Source organism: Pituophis catenifer, unplaced genomic scaffold (assembly GCF_029215685.1).
Source record: "Pituophis catenifer annectens isolate HBS135680 unplaced genomic scaffold, rPitCat1.0.hap2 SCAF_10, whole genome shotgun sequence".
Lineage (NCBI taxonomy): Eukaryota > Metazoa > Chordata > Lepidosauria > Squamata > Colubridae > Pituophis > Pituophis catenifer.
In genome coordinates, this window is record NW_027256890.1 from 483,252 (window position 1) to 501,925 (window position 18,674).

Sequence of the window (18,674 nt, forward strand, 5' to 3'; positions counted from 1 at the left end):
TTCCTGGCTGTCACAGCATGGTCCCTTTCTTCTCACAGGTCAGCTTAGTACCACAGTGGATGGGCGGCTTGTTCTGCTGCAACTGGATGGGAAGTGGTTGCTTGTTGGGATGGGCCCTGATCCACCAGGTAGCCTTGAAAGGATCTGCCTCTTGTCACAGAAAGCTCTGCCATCTCTTCCAGGGAGCACAGGAGGAGTCTGCCACAGGTCCTCCAAAATGCTCCAAAAGAGTAAGCGGGAAGGGGCCTCTGCTTAACAGCCGCCTGCTTGCTTTGTGAGGCTTCAGTTGGATCTTGGGCATCTAGGTGGAGATCGCTGCTTTCCTTATCTGGAAAATGCAAAAACAGCCTCACCGCCAGGCTGTTTCCTGACCTCTGTAAGCCAAGCAGGGCTTAAGGCTGAGCATGCAGATGTAGCCTTTCCGGGAATCAAGAGGCAGGCCAAAGTCACAGGTTCCCTTCCTGTCTTCTGTTGCAGCCATCGCTCGTTCTTTCTTGGCATTCAGTCATAGCTGGAGGTGATGCCCTCCACCCACTAATGATAGATGCCTATTTAGATTTAGATTTTATTTGATTTATATAACGCCCTACTCCCTAAGGACTCAGGGCGGTGAACAGCCACAGATAAAATACATAAATACAAAATTTAAAAGCAAAGTAAAACCAAATTAAACAATTTTGGCCCAAGACAGATTTAAAACACCCCAATAATTTAAAACAGATTAAAATTTACATTTTAAAAAGGGAAAAGATTAGGCCAGGCCAGCCTGATGGAATAAAAAGGTCTTAAGAGCGTGGCGGAAGGTGCGCAGATCCGGGATCCTCCGTATCTCCGAGGGGAGCTCATTCCAGATAATAGGTGCCCACCCCGGGGGCCGCCAGTCAACATTGTTTGGCCGACGGCACCCGGAGGAGCCCCTCTCTATGAGAGCGTACCGGCCGGTGGGAGGCTATTGGTGGCAGCAGGCGGTCCCGTAGGTAACCAGGTCCTAAGCCATGGAGCGCTCTAAAGGTGGTAACCAAACCTTGAAGCGCACCCAGAAGACCACCGGGAGCCAGTGCAGCTCGCGCAGGAGAGGTATTACATGGGAACGCCATGTCGCTCCCATAACCACCCGCGCGGCCACACTCTGCACCAGTTGGAGCCTCCGGGTGCTCCTCAAGGGGAGCCCCATGTAGAGAGCGTTGCAATAGTCCAGGCGGGAACTTTCTTGCAAATATTCCCCATGAGGATCTGGGTGACCGATCCCATCTCATCATTTTGGAATAATTTGGATCAGAGACCTGGACATTTGACCTTTGGTGGACCTGGGCCCATTCACTAGGATGCATTCCCTTTGAGATGCTTCAGCATTGTTTTCTTGGTATTTTTGCCACCATCTACCTATTTTCTCATTTCTTTGTCCATGATCGCCCCATAAAACTTTTTTTCTGAGAAGCCTTCTCTTCTGGAACATGTTAGGTCTCTCTTTCACTATTTGAAAGGATGGGCTATAACTCCTTAAATCCAAGCAGCACATGCTAGAAGCAACGACAAATGAGTGACCACTTTAACTCAGAAGACAGAGTTTTCCAGGGGTGCTCTTGGGGGACCTTCTCTGAGCAGGGCCAGAGGAAAAGTGAATTTTGGCAAGTCTCAGCGATGAAACTGCCACAGTTGGAAGGCAGTGGGGCAAGAGAAATCCTGATAACCAAGCCATAGAGGGGAGAAAGGGAACTGTTTCAGTTTGCCATAAATACTTAGGAGTATTTATGGATCAAAGATAAAATGTGGTTGCAGAAGATCATTAGGAGCCCTAAAAGGGGGGGGGTGTTGTCTTTGAGGCTGCTTTTCTCAGCTGGGCCTTTATGTGAGCAGAGAGGCCTGGAATGCATTTTGTGCTGGAGTTCACCAAGACATACAGAGCACTCCTTCTCTAATTTTCCCCCATGAAAGTTCTATCATGTAGGTTGCGCTGAGAGAGAGATTAACCCAAAATAAGCCAGGGCCTCCATAGAAATGAAGGCTAGAAATGTGCTCTTGGAAATCAGAGAAAGTCCGTTAAGGAGTGATCACATGTTGTCTGCAGTCCACATGGTATTTTGGTGCAGCTCAGAAGACAGAATGAAAGCTAGTTTCTTGTCTTATCCAAATCCATGACTGGCTGCAGACATGATTCAGCACCTCTACAGCTTCACCTGGGCTGGGTGAGTCAGAAGTGTTGAGCTTCGGCTGGTCACCCTCAGGAAGGGACTTTCTGCCTAAATTAAATGGCCCTTTTTTTTTTTTAATTTGATTTATATGCCGCCCTTCTCCGGAGACTCAGGGCGGCTTACAATGTGCTCAGCAATAGCCTTCATCCTTTTGTATATTTATACAAAGTCAGCTTATTGCCCCCACAACTGGGTCCTCAATTTACCTACCTTAGAAAGGATGGAAGGCTGAGTCAACCTTGAGCCTTGGCGAGATTCGAACCTGCAGTAATTGCAGGCAGCTGGTCTTAATAACCAGCTTAATAACAGGGTGCCTTAGACCACTGTACTATCAAGGCCCTTAACTCCCATGGCCACCAGCCAGCTGAAAAAGTTGACGGTTGTTTCGTGGCATTACTCTTCATTGCCCTGTGAGCCAGTTCACTCAGCAGTGTGTCCTAGCAGGCCTAATGGCTTACTAATAAATATTAGTGTCTTTCTCCAACATGAGAAAAGCCATTTCTATGGCATCAGAATTTCAGTTAGGGTTTTCATCTAAACAGATCAAATGTCATCAGCTTAGAGTTCCAAAAAATGAGGCTGACCTGCTCTTTCAGAGGGATGGGCAGAATCATCTGGTAATGCCAAGAATTGTTTCAGTGTCTTTGAATATTTAATCAAGGAGAATAGGGAGGCCTCCTCTATCGTTGCCTCTGCAATGCTCCCCCCTGGTTTGAAACAGTGGAGACTGTCAGACCAGTCTGTTCCTTATGCCAGTGTCCACAAGATTTGGCTTCTCTCCCTCATTTTGATTGTGACTCAGATCAACCATAGGGCTTTAAGAAAATCACTGTCTTGTCAGCCCAACCCTGTGGTTAAGGCCGGGACACAGAAATGGACTCCTGCAGACAGAAGCAGCTTGACTTGGCCACATTTGCATTGGATTTTCAGTGACACAGCCAGAGAGCATGAAAGAATGCCTGCCTTTTATTACGACAGAATGAGAGAAGACAACTAGAGAAAGCACATCTGGTTGAACATGTTAAATGCTAAAGAGACGCCTATCTTCGGCCTGTTTTTGATCAGCGCAGTCCGTGATATAGAAAGGAATGGGAAGTGTCTAAATTGAAATTGGTTACCCATGGCCAGACCTGACATATTTGCCTGCTTTCCCTCCTCTCCCTCCCTCCCCCCCCCCCACCCCTCTGCCCTGCTGTCCAGCTGCCTTCATCAGTCAGCAGGATCCTGCTTCCCCGGGCCTTGAAGGTATGGAAGATATTCCAGGGGAGCCAGTGTCATTCTTGTCACTCTGTGCCTTTGTTCTCTCAATCATGGCTGTTTTTGTTTGTTTCTGCTGTTTTTGTATATTCATGCTTTTGTAACCAATATTGCCTGTGTTGCCCTAACCCTGTTAAAAATGATTCATACACTTTCCTTACTTGCTTGTTGCCCATCATGGCTTGCTTGAACATCACAGCTGCAACTGATGATTTGGCTGTGCAAATGTTGGAAAAGCCTACAATGGCAACAGCCTTCTAGGTTCAGCTGCTGCACCCTGCATTGGCTTGATGATGGCTGGGTAGACTTGGGCCCCCTCTCGCTTTTCTGCTGAATCCATTCCTGTTTATTCTTAACCTGAGCAGTTGTTTTGAATATGCATAGTTACATTTCTGGAAGAAAGGACTGTGGGTAACAGACAAGTCCATTTGCAAAAGCATCCCCTAAAGCAGTGTTTCTCAACTTTGGCAGCTTAAAAATGGGCTTTGCTGACTTGGGAATTCTGGGAGTTGAAGTCCACCCATCTTCAAATTGCCAAGGTTGAGAAACACTGCCCTAAGATGACCAGGCCAGACTTATTCCCAAACCGGGCCTGCCATTGTATTGAAATGGGTGTGGCAATCTGCTTCAAGAAACCTTGAAGCCGAGTCAAAATTAGACATTCGGTCTTGGTGCCTCCAAATTGAAGAACTGGGACCAATGGATCCAGATCAGGATGGTCTACAGCCTGACTGTTTTAACTATCTTTTTTTGTTGGGCAATCAGATGCTTTTATCCCATTTTTCACCCAGGAAAAGCCCACCATGGCTGAATCAGAAGGCCAGGCAGGGCCGGAACAGCTATTTGTCTTTACTCCATTGGGGGAAGCAATGCCTGCTCCCAAACTGACATCACATCAAAACCATATTACAGCCACTGACAGAAAAGACAAGATCATAAAATCGAACACATAACAAAACATTCAATAAATTATCCTGTGTAAGTGAGCTTCCCTCTGCAGGTAGTCATTCCATTGTGCCCTTCTCATGGCATTTCCATGTTGCTCAGCACAGTTTCACCACAGGGAGGGGACTTAGGGATTTCTGCCACAATATGAGGCTCACAAAAAATTGTTCAATACAGGACTTCCGGTCGGCACCGCAGGCTCCATGGACGGTCTTTTAAGACCGCCAGCCCTGTGTCTTCGTAAAAGCTGCTTTGACAGCGCAAACCGGCTGTCTGGCAGCTGAAAAACCTCCCCTTCGGGAAAAGAAGGAGAGGAGAGCCGGTGGGCGAGAGGAGAGCTCCCCGAAAGCCCTCTGGAATATTTCCAGAGGCTTGGAGGGTGAGAGCTCCCCAGTCAGCCTGCCAAGAAGCTCCGAAGCCAGGACGACTCTGCGAAAGCAGAGCGAGAAGCCACGATCCGATCCTGCTTTCAAAAGTGAGTTTGACTGATTACAAGCACAGGCAGAGCAGAACAGGAGAACAAGCTTTAAAAGTACAGAGCTTAACTCCGAAGTTACTTTGTTTCAAACTGAATTTCATTGAGCTGGAGGCTGAAGATGGCATCTTTGTTATGGTTTTGAAAGTGAAAGCCAGAAACGAAAGTGCTTATTGAGAACTTTGCGCTGGGAGAGTGGATTAGCTGCTTATTAACTGCTGGGAAGTGAGAGCTTGTGGAGAAAAAAAAAACTATCCTGCCTGATAAATTAGAGACTATAAATTACAAACATTTTAAAGTTGTTTAAGGGACTTTGTGGCTTTAGGGGAAAAAAAAGATCTCTTTAAAAGGGGGGAAAAATGGCTTCTAAACAAGTGAAACCAGGAGTTGTTAAAGGAGGGGGAGGTTCTCCAGTTGTGTCAGTGGTGACACAGAAAGCACAACTTCCGGCTGATTCACAGAGTCAGAGTCAGGAGGCAGCACTTAATGATTTTAAAGAATTTATGAAAGAAGCCATGAATAATCAAGCAACAGCAATGAAAGAAGCTATGAATAACTTAACATTACTTGTGGAAGGGAAATTAAAGAAAGTTGAGGAGGATATAAGTTCAGTTAAGGAAGTGGTTGCAGAGAAACACAATGAAATAAGAGAAGATATTGTTTATGCTGTATCAGGATTGTCAAACCTTGTTATCCAGCTTGATGGGAAAGTTGAAGAAATTAATCAAGCCAATTTAAATTTGGAAAGCAAAATGGGAGATGTTATGACCAGAACAGAGAAAGTGGATGATGAATTGGTAATGTTACAATACAGGTCCATGGAGTTTGCTTTGAGATTGAGAGGCCTGAAAGAAAATAGTAAAGAAAATTTAAAAGATATTTGTGCTGATGCTATTGCAGAGATAATTAAAGAAAGACCAGAAGATGTGGCAAGCCAAATTGATAAAATTTACAGGGTTAATTCCTGGCTGGCAAAACAAAGACAGCTGCCAAGAGATGTGGTGATCTATTTTACAACCAGGAGGATCAGAAACGATATTTTACAAGCTTCCTACAAGAATAAAGTTCAGGTGGCTGGGCAAGAGGTGGTGGTTTTGAAAGAGATTCCTCCAAAGATGCTGAGAAGTAGAAAAGACTTTGGCTTTTTGGTAAATGAGCTGAGAAATCAACATGTGGCATACAGATGGGACGTTCCAATTGGTCTATAATGGAGAAAGATACCGGTTAAACACAGTCTGGAAGGCAAAAGACTTCTATGTAAATGTTTTAAAGGCTGGATACCCACCCTCACTGGTGGGGGAGGGAGAGGAAGAAAATGGAGATGTTACAACAAGAAAAAGATGGAAAACAGATATAAACCTATGCTGAAGTTGCAGCTGGAGGAATTATCATGGAAGAAGATTTGGATCTTGGAGGCTTACCTCCAACTTTGGAACCACCCAAGAAGGGAGAGCCGAAAGTACAATGACTGACCCGATCAACTTATAAACTTCAAGAACAACAATCAAAAAGGCAACAATCTCAAGATTTATCTCAAGAAGTCCAAAAATCAGAAGCGGGGGGGGGGGGGGGGCTAGGCCAAAGAATAAGGTGGAGGAGGAGCTTCAGCTGATGCTCATACGGCTTCGAAAGGCTAAAGATGGCAACTAAATTCCTATCTTGGAATGTCAATGGCCTAAATTCACCACAAAAAAGAAAGAAAGTATTTCACTACTTGAAACAATTTAACAATGATGTTATTTGCTTGCAAGAAACACATATCAGATTATTAGATCAAAAATATTTGATAAATTCAAGATTAGGTACACATTTTGTGGCATCAGCGCCAGAGAAGAAAAATTGGTGAAAATCTCAGCGTACTTGAAGGACTATACACAAGAAACGTATCGGAATGGAGAAGATGGATTGATTATATTCAAAATAAGTATCAGACAAGAAAATATCAAATAGCTTATGAATAAACGTTAAGTATTAGAAGTATTATGTTATCTATAGTGGAGTTAAGGTTTCAGGGGGGGAGTTAGTAGTCTGAGGATAAGTAGTTTAATCTATTTTATGATTGTTAAATGAAATACCTTGTATTTTGCTCTGGGAAGTCTGGGGGGGAGGGGGGATGAGGGGAGGGAAAGGGTGGGGGAAACATGGGGGGGAAGAAAATTTTTGGTTTTTTTGTAAAACTTTTCAATAAAAAAAAATTGTTCAATACAGCTGGCAAGATTTTTTTTTATGGATGTAAGACTGCCCTCTTAAATCACTGTCCTATGTGACTCTAAAACTTTTGGGAATTTTCCCTGCAGGATGAAGAGAGACCTTTAAAGTGAGTTCTTGGAAATCACCCCACACACATGGAGGATGTGCAAAAATAACAACACTTTGCAGGCACCAATCCATAGGATTGGTGGGTATCTGATCTAATGCCAGGGCCCACCTTGCTGGTATAGTCAAAGTGACTAGGCAGAAAAAACAACATTATATTTAGCTATCTTTTCTACAGCATACTCTATCTGACCCATGATTTAGGAGTAGATGATGTTGATCCCATGGTGTTCAGCCATGTCATCTCTTGGTTTCCTAATTTTCTAGGGACCTGATACTTTCTCAACAACTTCTCCTAAAGTTTGTAGTTGCTATTCTTATGCTAATATAAATTTCTCTGCTTTCATTCTTTGATGCTTTGATTTCCCTGATGAACACTTTTATAATATTTCCTAATGTGTACAAAGCTTTCTGTTTGTATGCAAATTTCAGAGGGATGAAGACTTTCCCCTAGGTTTTAATTACTGCCACTGCACTCTGAGGAACTAGAGGGAACAAATGGCTTTAGAGTGTAGAGGATTCCTTCTTATAGGAAGTGCTTTTCACAGCAAAGCTCCACCAGAGAACCATCTTACCACTTACTAAATTTCCCTGTTTCTTAATGATCCTTTCCTCTGGCTGTTTTCATCAAGCAAGAAATGGCAGAGCCAAAGCAAACAGCTCCATCACTTCCACTTTCCTGGCTCACAGGAAATAAAAGGTATACATCATAACTAGATAAGCAGTTGTCAAAAATGACAGAATAAGTTGAGGTCTGCCAAAATCTGCCATTTAATTCTGAGCAGAAGTGTTATTTTGTCTTACAATAGGCTGCCAAATCCATTTCCTCTAGTTCTTAATTCTGGTAGCAGCAATTTGTTGTGTGAATGTGATTGTGATTGTGACAAAAAAGTAGATTTCATCCCTTAATATGGGTTCTATCCTGTGTTGGACTGGATTGTGTTTCTCCTTGGGTTGGATTGCTTTTTCACCCCTCCCTCTAAGCTTTCCAGGCAGTGGGGGTGGGGAATAGAGCCATCAGCTCCTTTCCTCAATGTCCAAGGACATTCTCCCAGACCACCCATTTTTTAATAAATCACCCCTCTGAAATGGCAGGAATACCTCCCCCCCCCCCCGTCCAAATGGGTGTCCAGAGTACATGGGTGCTCTCAGTGGCCTCTCTGTCTAATTCCCCCTCTATTCCTACAAAGGTTGGACAAGTCTAAACCCAGCCAGACGTCTATATATCTGTTTAAATATAGCAGGTACTTTCCAAAACACCATCCTCCAATCTTGCAGAAAAAGCAGCCCATATTGGTAATAGAAGCCCCGGGCCCTTCGCTGGAGGGCAGCTTCTGCATAAGAATACTTTCCATGCCAACCTTGAGGCCACATCAAATAGCTTAGGTTGGATATTGATACCTCATTCCGCCCCTCCAATTACTAAAAGATTGATAGGAGCTGGATCAAGGAGCCAGAATAAACAAAGTTGCTTTCCCTAAAGATGAAAAATGACAGTTTAGGATGTTTCCCTCCTATGTTCATGGCTGAATTGCAGGGTGTGTGTGTGTGTGTGTGTGTGTGTGTGTGTGTGCGCGCGTGCTTCCTAGAGAACTGCTACCTCCTGCCCTTGCAAGGAGGCATCCTGCCCTGGGACCCTCCTCCCATTCGCTAATACTTTCTGGGCAAACAGAGCCAGTCTTTTGTTTCCTAGTGTCAGAACAGACCGAATGAATTTTCACCAGAAAAAATAATTTATGGGAAAAATACTTCTGTTCATATCTATATGTGTGTGTTTAGTCCAGCCACAACTAAAAATGATCATTTCCCTGAAGTACCTTGCCAAAAAAAGAATAAGAAGTAGGCTTGCAGTCAGCTGTTGCTGCAAAATTTCCCCTTATGTCAAGCATCAGTGTTGCTTGCTTCCTACTATCCTGCATTTAAGATTAGTTTTGGAAGATTTTTGTCAGTCAATGTAGGAGGGAGATTAGCCAAACCAGGGGGAAGAGTCAAATGAGGAATTAGTCTTAAGTCCATACATAGGCGCAAAAGGGCAAAGTCTGGCCCTCCTTGAATGCCTTGAACCGTATCTGGTCTTACCTACCTGCAAACTGTCAGTCTTCTCCTATGTAGAGGCTTGAGCAGGAAACCAGTTAATTGAACTCTTCAGGTGTGGATCTGCTTGTTCGTACCTGACTGCCAAAAACTGAGCAGCCTTGCAGATGTTTGGGTTTTCACTATTCTTTGTAAGAGGGGAACCTAATCTTAGACCTCCTGTAGCCCTTTGAAAACTAAGGATTATTCATTAATAAAATGTCTAAGAAGATTTGTTAGACAATTTGGGTTACAGCTGCATGTATGCTTGTTGAGGGTGGTGTGGTGGAGGGAGATGTCTTCCTGGTGGGCTCAGCATTTCCAGAACCAGCTTAGCACACCCACGTTGCCTTTTGCTTCTGAATGTCAGCCACTTAACGATTTCTCTGGTTTGTCAGGACAATCTCCCATTCTGTAGCTTCTCAGCCATCCTCAGATGAGTTCTCAATTTACCCTTTCATTATAATCATTTCCTTGTAAGTTTTAAATGTCACTCTCATTGCTTGCTATACTGTGCACGTCTTTATTTAGCTTACAAATTGAGGATAAGATATCTGATGAAAAGGAGCATCTTCCCCAAACGCTTGTAATGCAATAGCTGCTTCCATATTTAAGGAGCCAAGGCCTTTGGCTTTGCTGCAACTGATTGCCATAGTCAGCTGAACGCTAAGAGCTTTAAAATATCCCTGCCATTACAGTTACTTCTAGCTGAAAGTTTTAAAATTGATATACAAAAGGAAGAAGTGTTAGTGGGCTGTAAGAGGAGAGCCTCCATGGTGAAACAAATGAGTGGATTTGTTGCTCTTTGCGTTACTAGACACCGAATGCTGAAATGGAGGGGGGGGGTGACAGCAGCCGCTGTCTGGAAAAAAAAGGGGAGGGGGGTGTTGCCGCCAAAGCACTGTCTCACCTGTGTCCCTGTTTCTCCTGTGCAGACAGAAGTCAGGACAGCACGGCGGTGGGGCTCTCGGACTCCAATTCCACCCAGGACACCTTTATGGAGCTTGCCAGCCTCCCGGACAACAGCAAGAAGATGTTTCCCGAGGGGAGGCCCTTGGCTTCCTGCTCGGACGCCACAGCACCCGGGAAAGAGAGCTTGGCACCCACAGAGGACAGGGGTAAGTTGAGCAACCCTGGAGCCTTTGGGCCTTGTGCCAGGGAAGGAAAGCCTGAGGCTCCTTCCTGGGCTTCTGCTGCCAGAGGTGAAAAGGCAAAGCTGGGGCCAGGGGTGCCTCTCTGCTCTCCTTCTGCCTACCTACAAGGCAATTGGGGATTTGGGTGAGCTGGATCAAAGGGAGGGTAATGTTGCCTATTTTCTGGCCCCTCAAGGGAAGCTGGAAGACCCCCTGGGCAGTCCTGATGCCTGCCGTGCTGCGGAGCAGAAGCCCCCTCCGCAGGGACATTCCAAAGCCTCTGCTCCCCCCCTCCCCCAGAGGGACTCCAAGAGACCAGCAGAGCCCCTCTGCACCAGCCAGTTCGGCCAGGGCCTCCCCACAGACCTGGAGGAGCAGCGCACTTTCCTGACCGAGCGCTGCATCACCGCCTTCCACCTCTGCCTCAGCCGCTTCCCCCAGCACTACAAGAGTCTCTACCGCCTGGCCTGCCTCTATGCCTGCAGTCCCACCCATAAGGTAGTTGGGGGCCAGGAGTCTGCAAATGTAAGGGGAGGGGACAAGGCCAGGACAATTAACCTTTCACAGAAGGAGAAAACAGGCCAGGACCCTTGGACATATACAAGGACCTTGGAGGGCTCTACCTGCAGAAGGAACCTTGGTAACAGAGTTGGATTCAGCTCCAAAACAAGGTGGGGGGTCCTGAGGGGTCAGTGAAGGGCAGCACCACGCAGGGCAGTTGTGCCAGTGGAGGGGAGCCAGCAGAGTCCCTCTACCAACTTCCTGCTCCCAGGCCTCTGGGACTCTGCTAGTCCATCATTATTAACTTGCAAGGGCCTTTTAAGGACTAGAAACCTAGTCTCAAGAGGAAATAATATAAAAGATGCCTGGGAAGCCTGGCTTTGCTTCTGACATACATACCAGTGGATGTTTGACAACCGTCTTTGGATTTTTTTCCTTTGGATTCAGTTTCTTTGGATTTTTTTTCTTCCTTTCAGAGGGTAGGGAGAAGCTTTTTCCAATCAGGGTTGCCTTGCTCTTGAATAAAAGATGGATTTTAATTTTAAAATGTACCAGGAGTCTCGTACTTAGGTATCAGTGTATGGGAAGAGAGCTCACCCTGTAAATCAAGAGAATCTGACGATCTCAAACATGAAGATTCAGACTAAACGGGTGAGGTGTGTTCCCAGCCACAGGAGGTTTAGCACCCATGCAGAGTTGCTCTTTCTGGAAAGGATCCCACACACCTGACTCCCCCATCCCTATTGCTGGCCACCTTAATTAAAATCAATATTGGGCCAAGATGGGAGAGCTGTGGACACCCTGCGTCCCTCTTTCCAGGGCACAAAACTAGGTAGTGCCCAACCTGGTGCAACAAGAAAGGCCGGGCCCATCACAGAATATGAAACAGCCTCCCCACGTTACCCCTGCCCCCTTGTCTCCCGTTCCAGGCAGGGACCTTCTGTACCAAATAACAGGGAGGGAAGTAGAGCAAGACGTTTGGTCTGGGTGGGATGAAAACCTGCCTTCCTTTTAGCAGCCAGAAGCAGGACTGAGAGTCCGGAGCATCTTTGGGACACCTGATCACCAGGAGAAAAACTGTCTCCAGGACCCTCATGGAGGCTCTGCTCTACCCAGCTCTCCCACTGAGGAAAAAGATCTATGGTTCTGAAGACTGAATTTTGTCTCTGGGAGTCCCGGTTACCTCTCCCCTCCCCCTCTCCGCCTTTCAGCTTTGCCCAGGGATGGGAAATGTGTGCATTAGGTCAAGAAGTGGTACCTTGGGGAATTTTGAAGGAGGGAGGGGTGGAAAGAGGGGCTGCAGCAGCTGCACAACCCTGGCTTCTTCTTCCTGCCAACCAATTTGTTCTTTTCTTGCACTCTGTCCTATATAGAATCTGCCGTGGGCGCGCGATGTGCTGCTAGGCAGCAGTCTCCCCTGGCAGCAGCTGAGGCACATGCCAGCACAGGGTCTCTTCTGTGAGAGGAACAAGACCAACTTCTTCAACGTAAGTGGACTGCCCGGGCTGCAAACAGGGTGCTTTCTCTGGCTTTCCCCAGTTGCTTGTATCCTTTGCCTCAGGCGAGATTCTAGGTAGACAGGCCAGGACCCAGCAGGACCTCTCTGCCCTGGACAGTTACCTCCTTGCCCCACGCCTCACCTGCAGCTCTGGAGCTGCTCCCTTCCTTTCCTGTTGGGCAGCAGGAGGGCGGGCCTTGGGCAGCTCTGTCCAGCCTGTGACTTGGCTGAGCAGAGCAGCATCACTCCAGGGAGGTGGTTGCTTGAGTCAGAGCAGCATCTGTGTCCCCAGAACAAGACATTTTATACCTCCCTACTACAAATAAACTAATGGCAGGAATTTGGAAGCATTTCACCCCCTTCCATGGAGAACAAAAGAAATATTTAAAGTTTTATGAGGATGCTCTCCAAGTCATGGCCTTGAGAGCAGTTGATATGAATGTGGCTGGCCAGAAGTCCAGTTCCTAAAAATGCCCTTATGGGAGAAGAGTTGTGCTACTTTGTGGCAAAGGAGGTTTCTGTCTAGTTACACAGACCAGTGGGAGGCAGGAGCTGCATTGCCGTTTTTACCCTTTGAGACTCTTTGTGGTTCAAACCCTCTCATGGACCTTTGCCCTTTAGATGAGTATAAGGGTGTTAGCCCCAGCAGCTCTCCAGGCCCTGGTGCAGAGATTACAGGCAGGGAATCGAGATTCTATCTTCCATTCATCTCACTGGGATATAAAGGAGGTATTCAGTTGGTTTGCACTGGTTCGCGTGAACTGTTGGCAGAAATTTGGTCAAGGTCACCGAACCAGTAGCAATAGCCGCAGTGGTGAAATCTAAAACTGGTTACTACCGGTTCTGTGGGCATGGCTTGGTGGAGGGGTAATGTGATTGGGTGGGTGTGGCTAATTTTTTTTTACTTTTAAAACCATTTTTTCTGCAACCTCCCAGCGAAAAAATGCTTTCAGCTTGGATCGTCAGAGGCATTTAAAGGAAAAAAACTTTTCAGCCAGCTGAGTTGCCTGATCGGCAGATGGTTTTTGAAAAACCCTCTGACGATCAGGCAACTCAGCTTGGATCGTCAGAGGCATTTAAAAGAAAAAAAGCCTCTGATGATCGCGCAGCTCAGCTGGGCATGGGGGGGGGCAAGGATTTTTGCTCCCGGTTCTCCATATCACCCGCCTCCATCGCTACCGGATCGGGCGATCCGGTCCGAATCAGGAGCATTTCACCCCTGAATAGCCAGCTGGCCACACCCCTGAACCAGTCCCCCAGTCGCTGCTCGCTTGCCCCACCCGCCATGTTCATTGCCGCCATGTTCTTTGCGCACATGCATCCCATTGCCTTGCAAGTCCAATGGGATAAGCAAAGAACATGGCAGCAACAGCAGCAGCTTTTTCTATGACTCCAGTACTTTTCGGCAGCCTGCAGCCAGCCACCGCCTCTTTGAGAGCCGCTTTGTAGCTGCGGCGGCTGACTGGGGGCCACCGAAAACTCTGGTCAGCTTGCCTTCCGGACTCTGGACCAGCCACCACAGAAGGTAAGCAGCCCGAACAAAGAGGTGGGGGGGGGAGGAAGCAGGGCTAGGGCCAGGGTCGCTAAAGGATGGGAAACGGGGGTGACTGGTGAAGGGAGGGCGGGGATAGATAGGTGGAAATTCCAAAAAAATTCTTACCTTTTCCTGGGGCGTGGCTAGGTGGGGGTGGGGGGGTCATGTGACTGAGTGGGCGTGAGCGACATCAAGTTGTCCACACCCACTCAGTCACATGCCTCCCCCCCACCTAGCTACGCCCACCGAACCAGTAGTGAAAATTTTTGAAACCCACCACTGGGTCTGCCATGTGAGAAAGGGAGCCCCCACTGCCAGAGACTTATGCCTTTCAGTCGCATGGAAGGGGAGATGGAGATGCAGATGCCTCCAGAAAAATGCCCAGAATAAGGGGATGTTTCTTGCTTACTGCTCAATTGGTCCTAGTTACAAAAAGTGAGAATGGAGCATATGGATAATGATATTTTCTTTTTTTTTCTTTTTTTATATAAATTTTATTAAGTATACAGTTTAAAAACATTGGACTTGGTGCGACTTGTCTGATACATACTTTTCTAACACTTTTTCTTTCGCATATATTACAATATAATATCATGCATGTTCCATATATACTTTTTGTACAATCTCACTTCAATTACATACCTATTCACTTCAATTAGATACAGATAATGATATTTTCCAGGAAAAATAATGTATGGAAATGCATAGTTGTGGTTCTACAAAAACCACGTGATAGAACACCAGAAAGCCCCACAGGAACCCCCTCTGCACATCTCTTCCCTTTGGACACGATCCATTTATTCTTTCTCTGCCCTCTCTTCTTTGGCATGGAATGGAATCAGAGTTGAAAGGGACCTTGGAGGTCTTCTAGTCCAACCCCCTGCTCAGGCAGGAAACGCTATACTATTTCAGATAAATGGTTGTCCAATCTCTTCCTAAAAACTTCCAGTGTTGGAGCACCCACAGCTTCTGAAAGCACGTTGTTCCACTGATTAATTGTTCTCACTGTCAGGAAATTTCTCCTTAGTTCTAGGTTGCTTTTCTCGATTAGTCTTCAGATGCTTTGGAGAATAGCTTAACTCCCTCTTCGTGAGAGATACTTAGATATTTGAACACTACTATCATGACCCCTAGTCCTTCTTTTCATTAAGCCAGACATACCCAATTCCAGCAACTGTTCATGTTTTAGCCTCCAGTCCCCTAATCATCTTTGTTGCTCTTCTCTACACTTTCTAGTCTCATTTTTTTTTTACATTGTGGTGACCAAAATTGGGTGCAGTATTCCAAGTGTGGCCTTACCAAGGCATTATAAAGTGGTATTAACACTTCACATGATCTTGATTCTCTCCCTGTTTATGCAGCCTAGATCTGTGTTGGCTGTTTTGGCAACTGCAGCACCCTGCTGGCTCATATTTAAATGGTTGTCCACTAGGTCTCAAAGATCCCTCTCATAATTAGTACTGTTGAGCCAGGTACCACTTATACTATACCATTTGGTTTTTCTTACCTAAATGTAGAACCTTACTTTTTTCAGCACTGAATTTCATTTTGTTAGTTAGATAGCGCCCAGTGTTCAAGTCTACCAAGATCCTTCTGTATCTTAAGCCTATCTTCTGGAGTGTTGGCTATTTCTGCCAGCTTGGGGTCGTCTGCAAATTTGATGAGTTCCCCATCTATCCCCTCATCCAAATCATTGATAAAGATGTTGAAGAGTACTGGGCCTAAACTTGGAGTGCCCCACTGCATACTTCCCTCTGTGTAGAGTTTGGTTGGTCAGCCAGTTACAAATCCATCTGGTGGTGATGCTGCCTAACCCACATTTTTCTATCTTATCAAGTAGTAAGTTGTGGTCTACTTTATCAAATGCCTTGCTGAAGTCCAAGTAAATTATATCCATAGCATTCCTCTAGTCCACTAATTTTGTCACTGTCAAATAATGCAGTAAGATTTATCTGGCATGATCTCTTTTGTCAAAAGCCATGTGGACTTTTAGTTATGATTTTGTTTGCCTCTGGGTGTTCACTGATTCATTGCCAGACAAATCTTACTGCATTATTTGGCAGAATCCTCCCTGGTACAGGCACTGCCTTCTTCTGCCTCCCACTCAGAGGTGGCCTCGGGGCACAAGTGTGAACTGCAAAAGAAAGAGCTCTAGAAGGTTTTTGATAACTTTAGTCCAGCAGCCGGACTTCCCCTTTGTAAAGGTTGAGCTGGAGCCCCCTGGTCAGTTCAGCCTGGAAGACAGAAGGCAGAACTAGCAGGCTGAAGTATCGCGGGGTCTTCATCTGCCTGTCTAATGCTATCTGGAGTTTTTTCTGGGCCGCTCGGGGTCCCTTCCGGGAAGCTCTCATGCAGTGGCGTGAAGCACTGCCTAGGAGGAACAGAGGCAAGGGGCAGCAGAAGTGAGAAGGGAAAACCGTGGGGTCCAAGAGTCTCTCACCCAGCCAGCCAACCCCCGCAGCTTCAGGGCACTGAGCCTGAACAGCGTTACTCGGATGGCTTTGTTGAGACAGTGAGTTGGATGAGTTCACCCAGCTGCTTCACCCGCATATGAAACAGGAGTGGAAAGAGGACTGAGCCCTGCAGCCCCCCACAAAGGAGGGGGTGCTGGAGGCTGCATTGTTCTCTCCCATCAACCGGAAGGAGGTGCTGCTCACCTACCCTCAACTCCAGACCCAGTTCAGGATACCATGATTGACGGTATTGAAAGCTGTTAAGAGGTCAAGAGCAAGGAGCATCCCACGCCCTCCGGAGGTCATCCAAGAGTGCCTCTGGGTCTCAGACCCAGGCCACTTTCTCTACCATCTTCCCTAAAAAGGGAAGGTTGGAAATTGGATGAAAATTGTCCAGAACGATGGGGCCTAGTGATGGCCCTGGAGGTCTCCCTAAAGAGCCAGTGGGACTACCCCTCCCTTAAACTCAGATGGAGGCCTTGACCAGCCCAGAGGGCATAGATCTGCACTGACAGCCCCAAAGACCCAAGCCACTTCCTCAGGCCCCACAAGATATTATAGCTGCTTCCCAGTCTTGGAAAGTGACTTTATTTTTTTTGTGAGCAACAACTTAAGCCCTGCAGTTGCCTGGTGATACGGGGATGAATCCAGATCGCTAGGGCTCCCCGTCCAAATGAGGGCATAACCAGCGCTTTGGCCAAAGATGAGCAATGTTCCCTCCCCCTCTGCTGCTCAGGCAAGAGTCCCAGTCCAGGGCAGAGTGGCTTGTCCAAGAGAAGCACTAACTGCTCTTTCCCTGGGACGAAGAGCAGCTCCACCTTGCTCGCTTCTCCCTGTCCTGACTGGCAGCCTCCAGGCACCTCTTGGGATTTCCACAGCCCTCCAGTCTGGCCAGCGGTGTGTGACCAAGTCTCACAGCATCTGGATGATGCCTCTTCTCCCGCTGACGTGTCACGTTTCCCTTCAGGATCAGGAGGTGCATCCCCTCTTCTTTCTGGATGGTGGCATCTCGCTCTCTCTGAGAGGCTTTGGGGTGCCACATGACAAACTCCAGATAATGTTGTATAAGGTCAGGGCCTTAGCTTCTCTGGAGTGAGGTTGCTGCTGTGGAGGATGTCATGTCATTCCCTCTCCTGCTCTCCGTTCCAAAATCCTGTGCAATGGTCAGCTCCCCACCTGGTCAAACGGGGGGTGTTAAATTCAGCTGAACCTTCCTTCCTGAAAAAAACCAGGGCCCCATCCCCTGAAGTCCAGGAATTGGGGGCGGCGGGGGGGGGGTCCTTGGGAGCAAGTAGAGGCTTCTTCAGAAGCTCCGTTTTCTGCCCGAGGCTCGGCTGCTGCCCTGAGAACTGAGGCGCTGGCCTGTGTTGGGGGGGGTGGGGGATGTGCCTGAAGACGAGCCCCCACTCGGCCCCTCTTTTTAAGTGGGGGCTTCCTCCCCGCGCTCCTTAAATGATTGCGCGCCAAGAGGCTTTCGGGCCGGAGGCGCCTGCCGCTCGCTCCTGCTAAAGCGTCCCTTCCCCGCGCCCGTCCAAGGTGCCTCCCTCGGGGTTCCCGAGATGAGGGGCAGCTTCTCCCCTCGATTGCAGGTGCCGTGGGGATGGGAGGCGCACCGGGGGCTTCGGGAAGGCGCCGTCTCTCCGGGGCGCCCCAGGCGGAGCGGGAGGACGCGGCGGCGTTGCAGCTGCAGGCAGACGGAGCGCAGCGCCGCCCTCCTTCGGTTCCCGCGGGGGCGGCGCGGCGTTTCGTGGCGGCTCCGCTGGGGAGGTAGGCGGCGCGCGGGAGGGGCCTGGGCCGGTCCAGGGGAGCTTCGCGGACTGGGCCGGACGCGGAAAGAGGCGGCCAAAGGGCGGCGCAGGGCGAGGCCGCGGCGGCCGCGGAGCCACGCGCGGGCGCCGCCCGGAAACGGCCGCAGTAGTGGCGGCGGGGGCGGAGGCAGAGGCGGTGCCACAACACCCCCCCCCCTCCCGTGCGCGCGTCTCGCCCGGCCGCGGCCGCTCTTCGGGAACTGACGGGGCGGCGGGCCGCTGTTCGCGTCCGTCCGAAATGGTGAGCGGCCGGGAGGGGAGGAGGCTTCGCGGCCGCTCCCCGGGAGGGAGGGCGGCGGCGGCTGAAGGGCCAGTAGGCCGGTCTCGCCCCCGCCGCGCTCGCTTCCTTTCTGGGCGGCTTCGCTTTGAATTCCGAGCGGCGGCCCTCCCGGGCGCACTTGCGGCCGCTTCTCGGTGCCAAGAGATGCTGGCGCAGCCGCCAAGCCCGACTCGGGCATCCCGAGTCACCGGCCTTGAAGCGGCCCTGCC

General features: G+C 48.3%; 1 protein-coding gene across 10 annotated transcripts in view; it reads left to right on the forward strand.

The window, feature by feature from the left end:
* CABIN1 (calcineurin binding protein 1) overlaps nucleotides 1-18,674 on the forward strand; it is a 90,927-nt gene that overhangs the window by 58,876 nt on the left and 13,377 nt on the right. For 6 of the 10 annotated variants that reach the window (XM_070951135.1, XM_070951138.1, XM_070951140.1 and 3 more), the window contains 4 exons: nucleotides 3,393-3,437; nucleotides 10,194-10,376; nucleotides 10,588-10,889; nucleotides 12,266-12,379. In XM_070951135.1, coding sequence (XP_070807236.1) covers nucleotides 3,393-3,437; nucleotides 10,194-10,376; nucleotides 10,588-10,889; nucleotides 12,266-12,379 — 644 coding nt within the window. The remainder of the gene's footprint in view (nucleotides 1-3,392; nucleotides 3,438-10,193; nucleotides 10,377-10,587; nucleotides 10,890-12,265; nucleotides 12,380-18,674) is intronic. The other 4 variants (XM_070951137.1, XM_070951136.1, XM_070951141.1 and 1 more) reach the window with 2 other exon arrangements.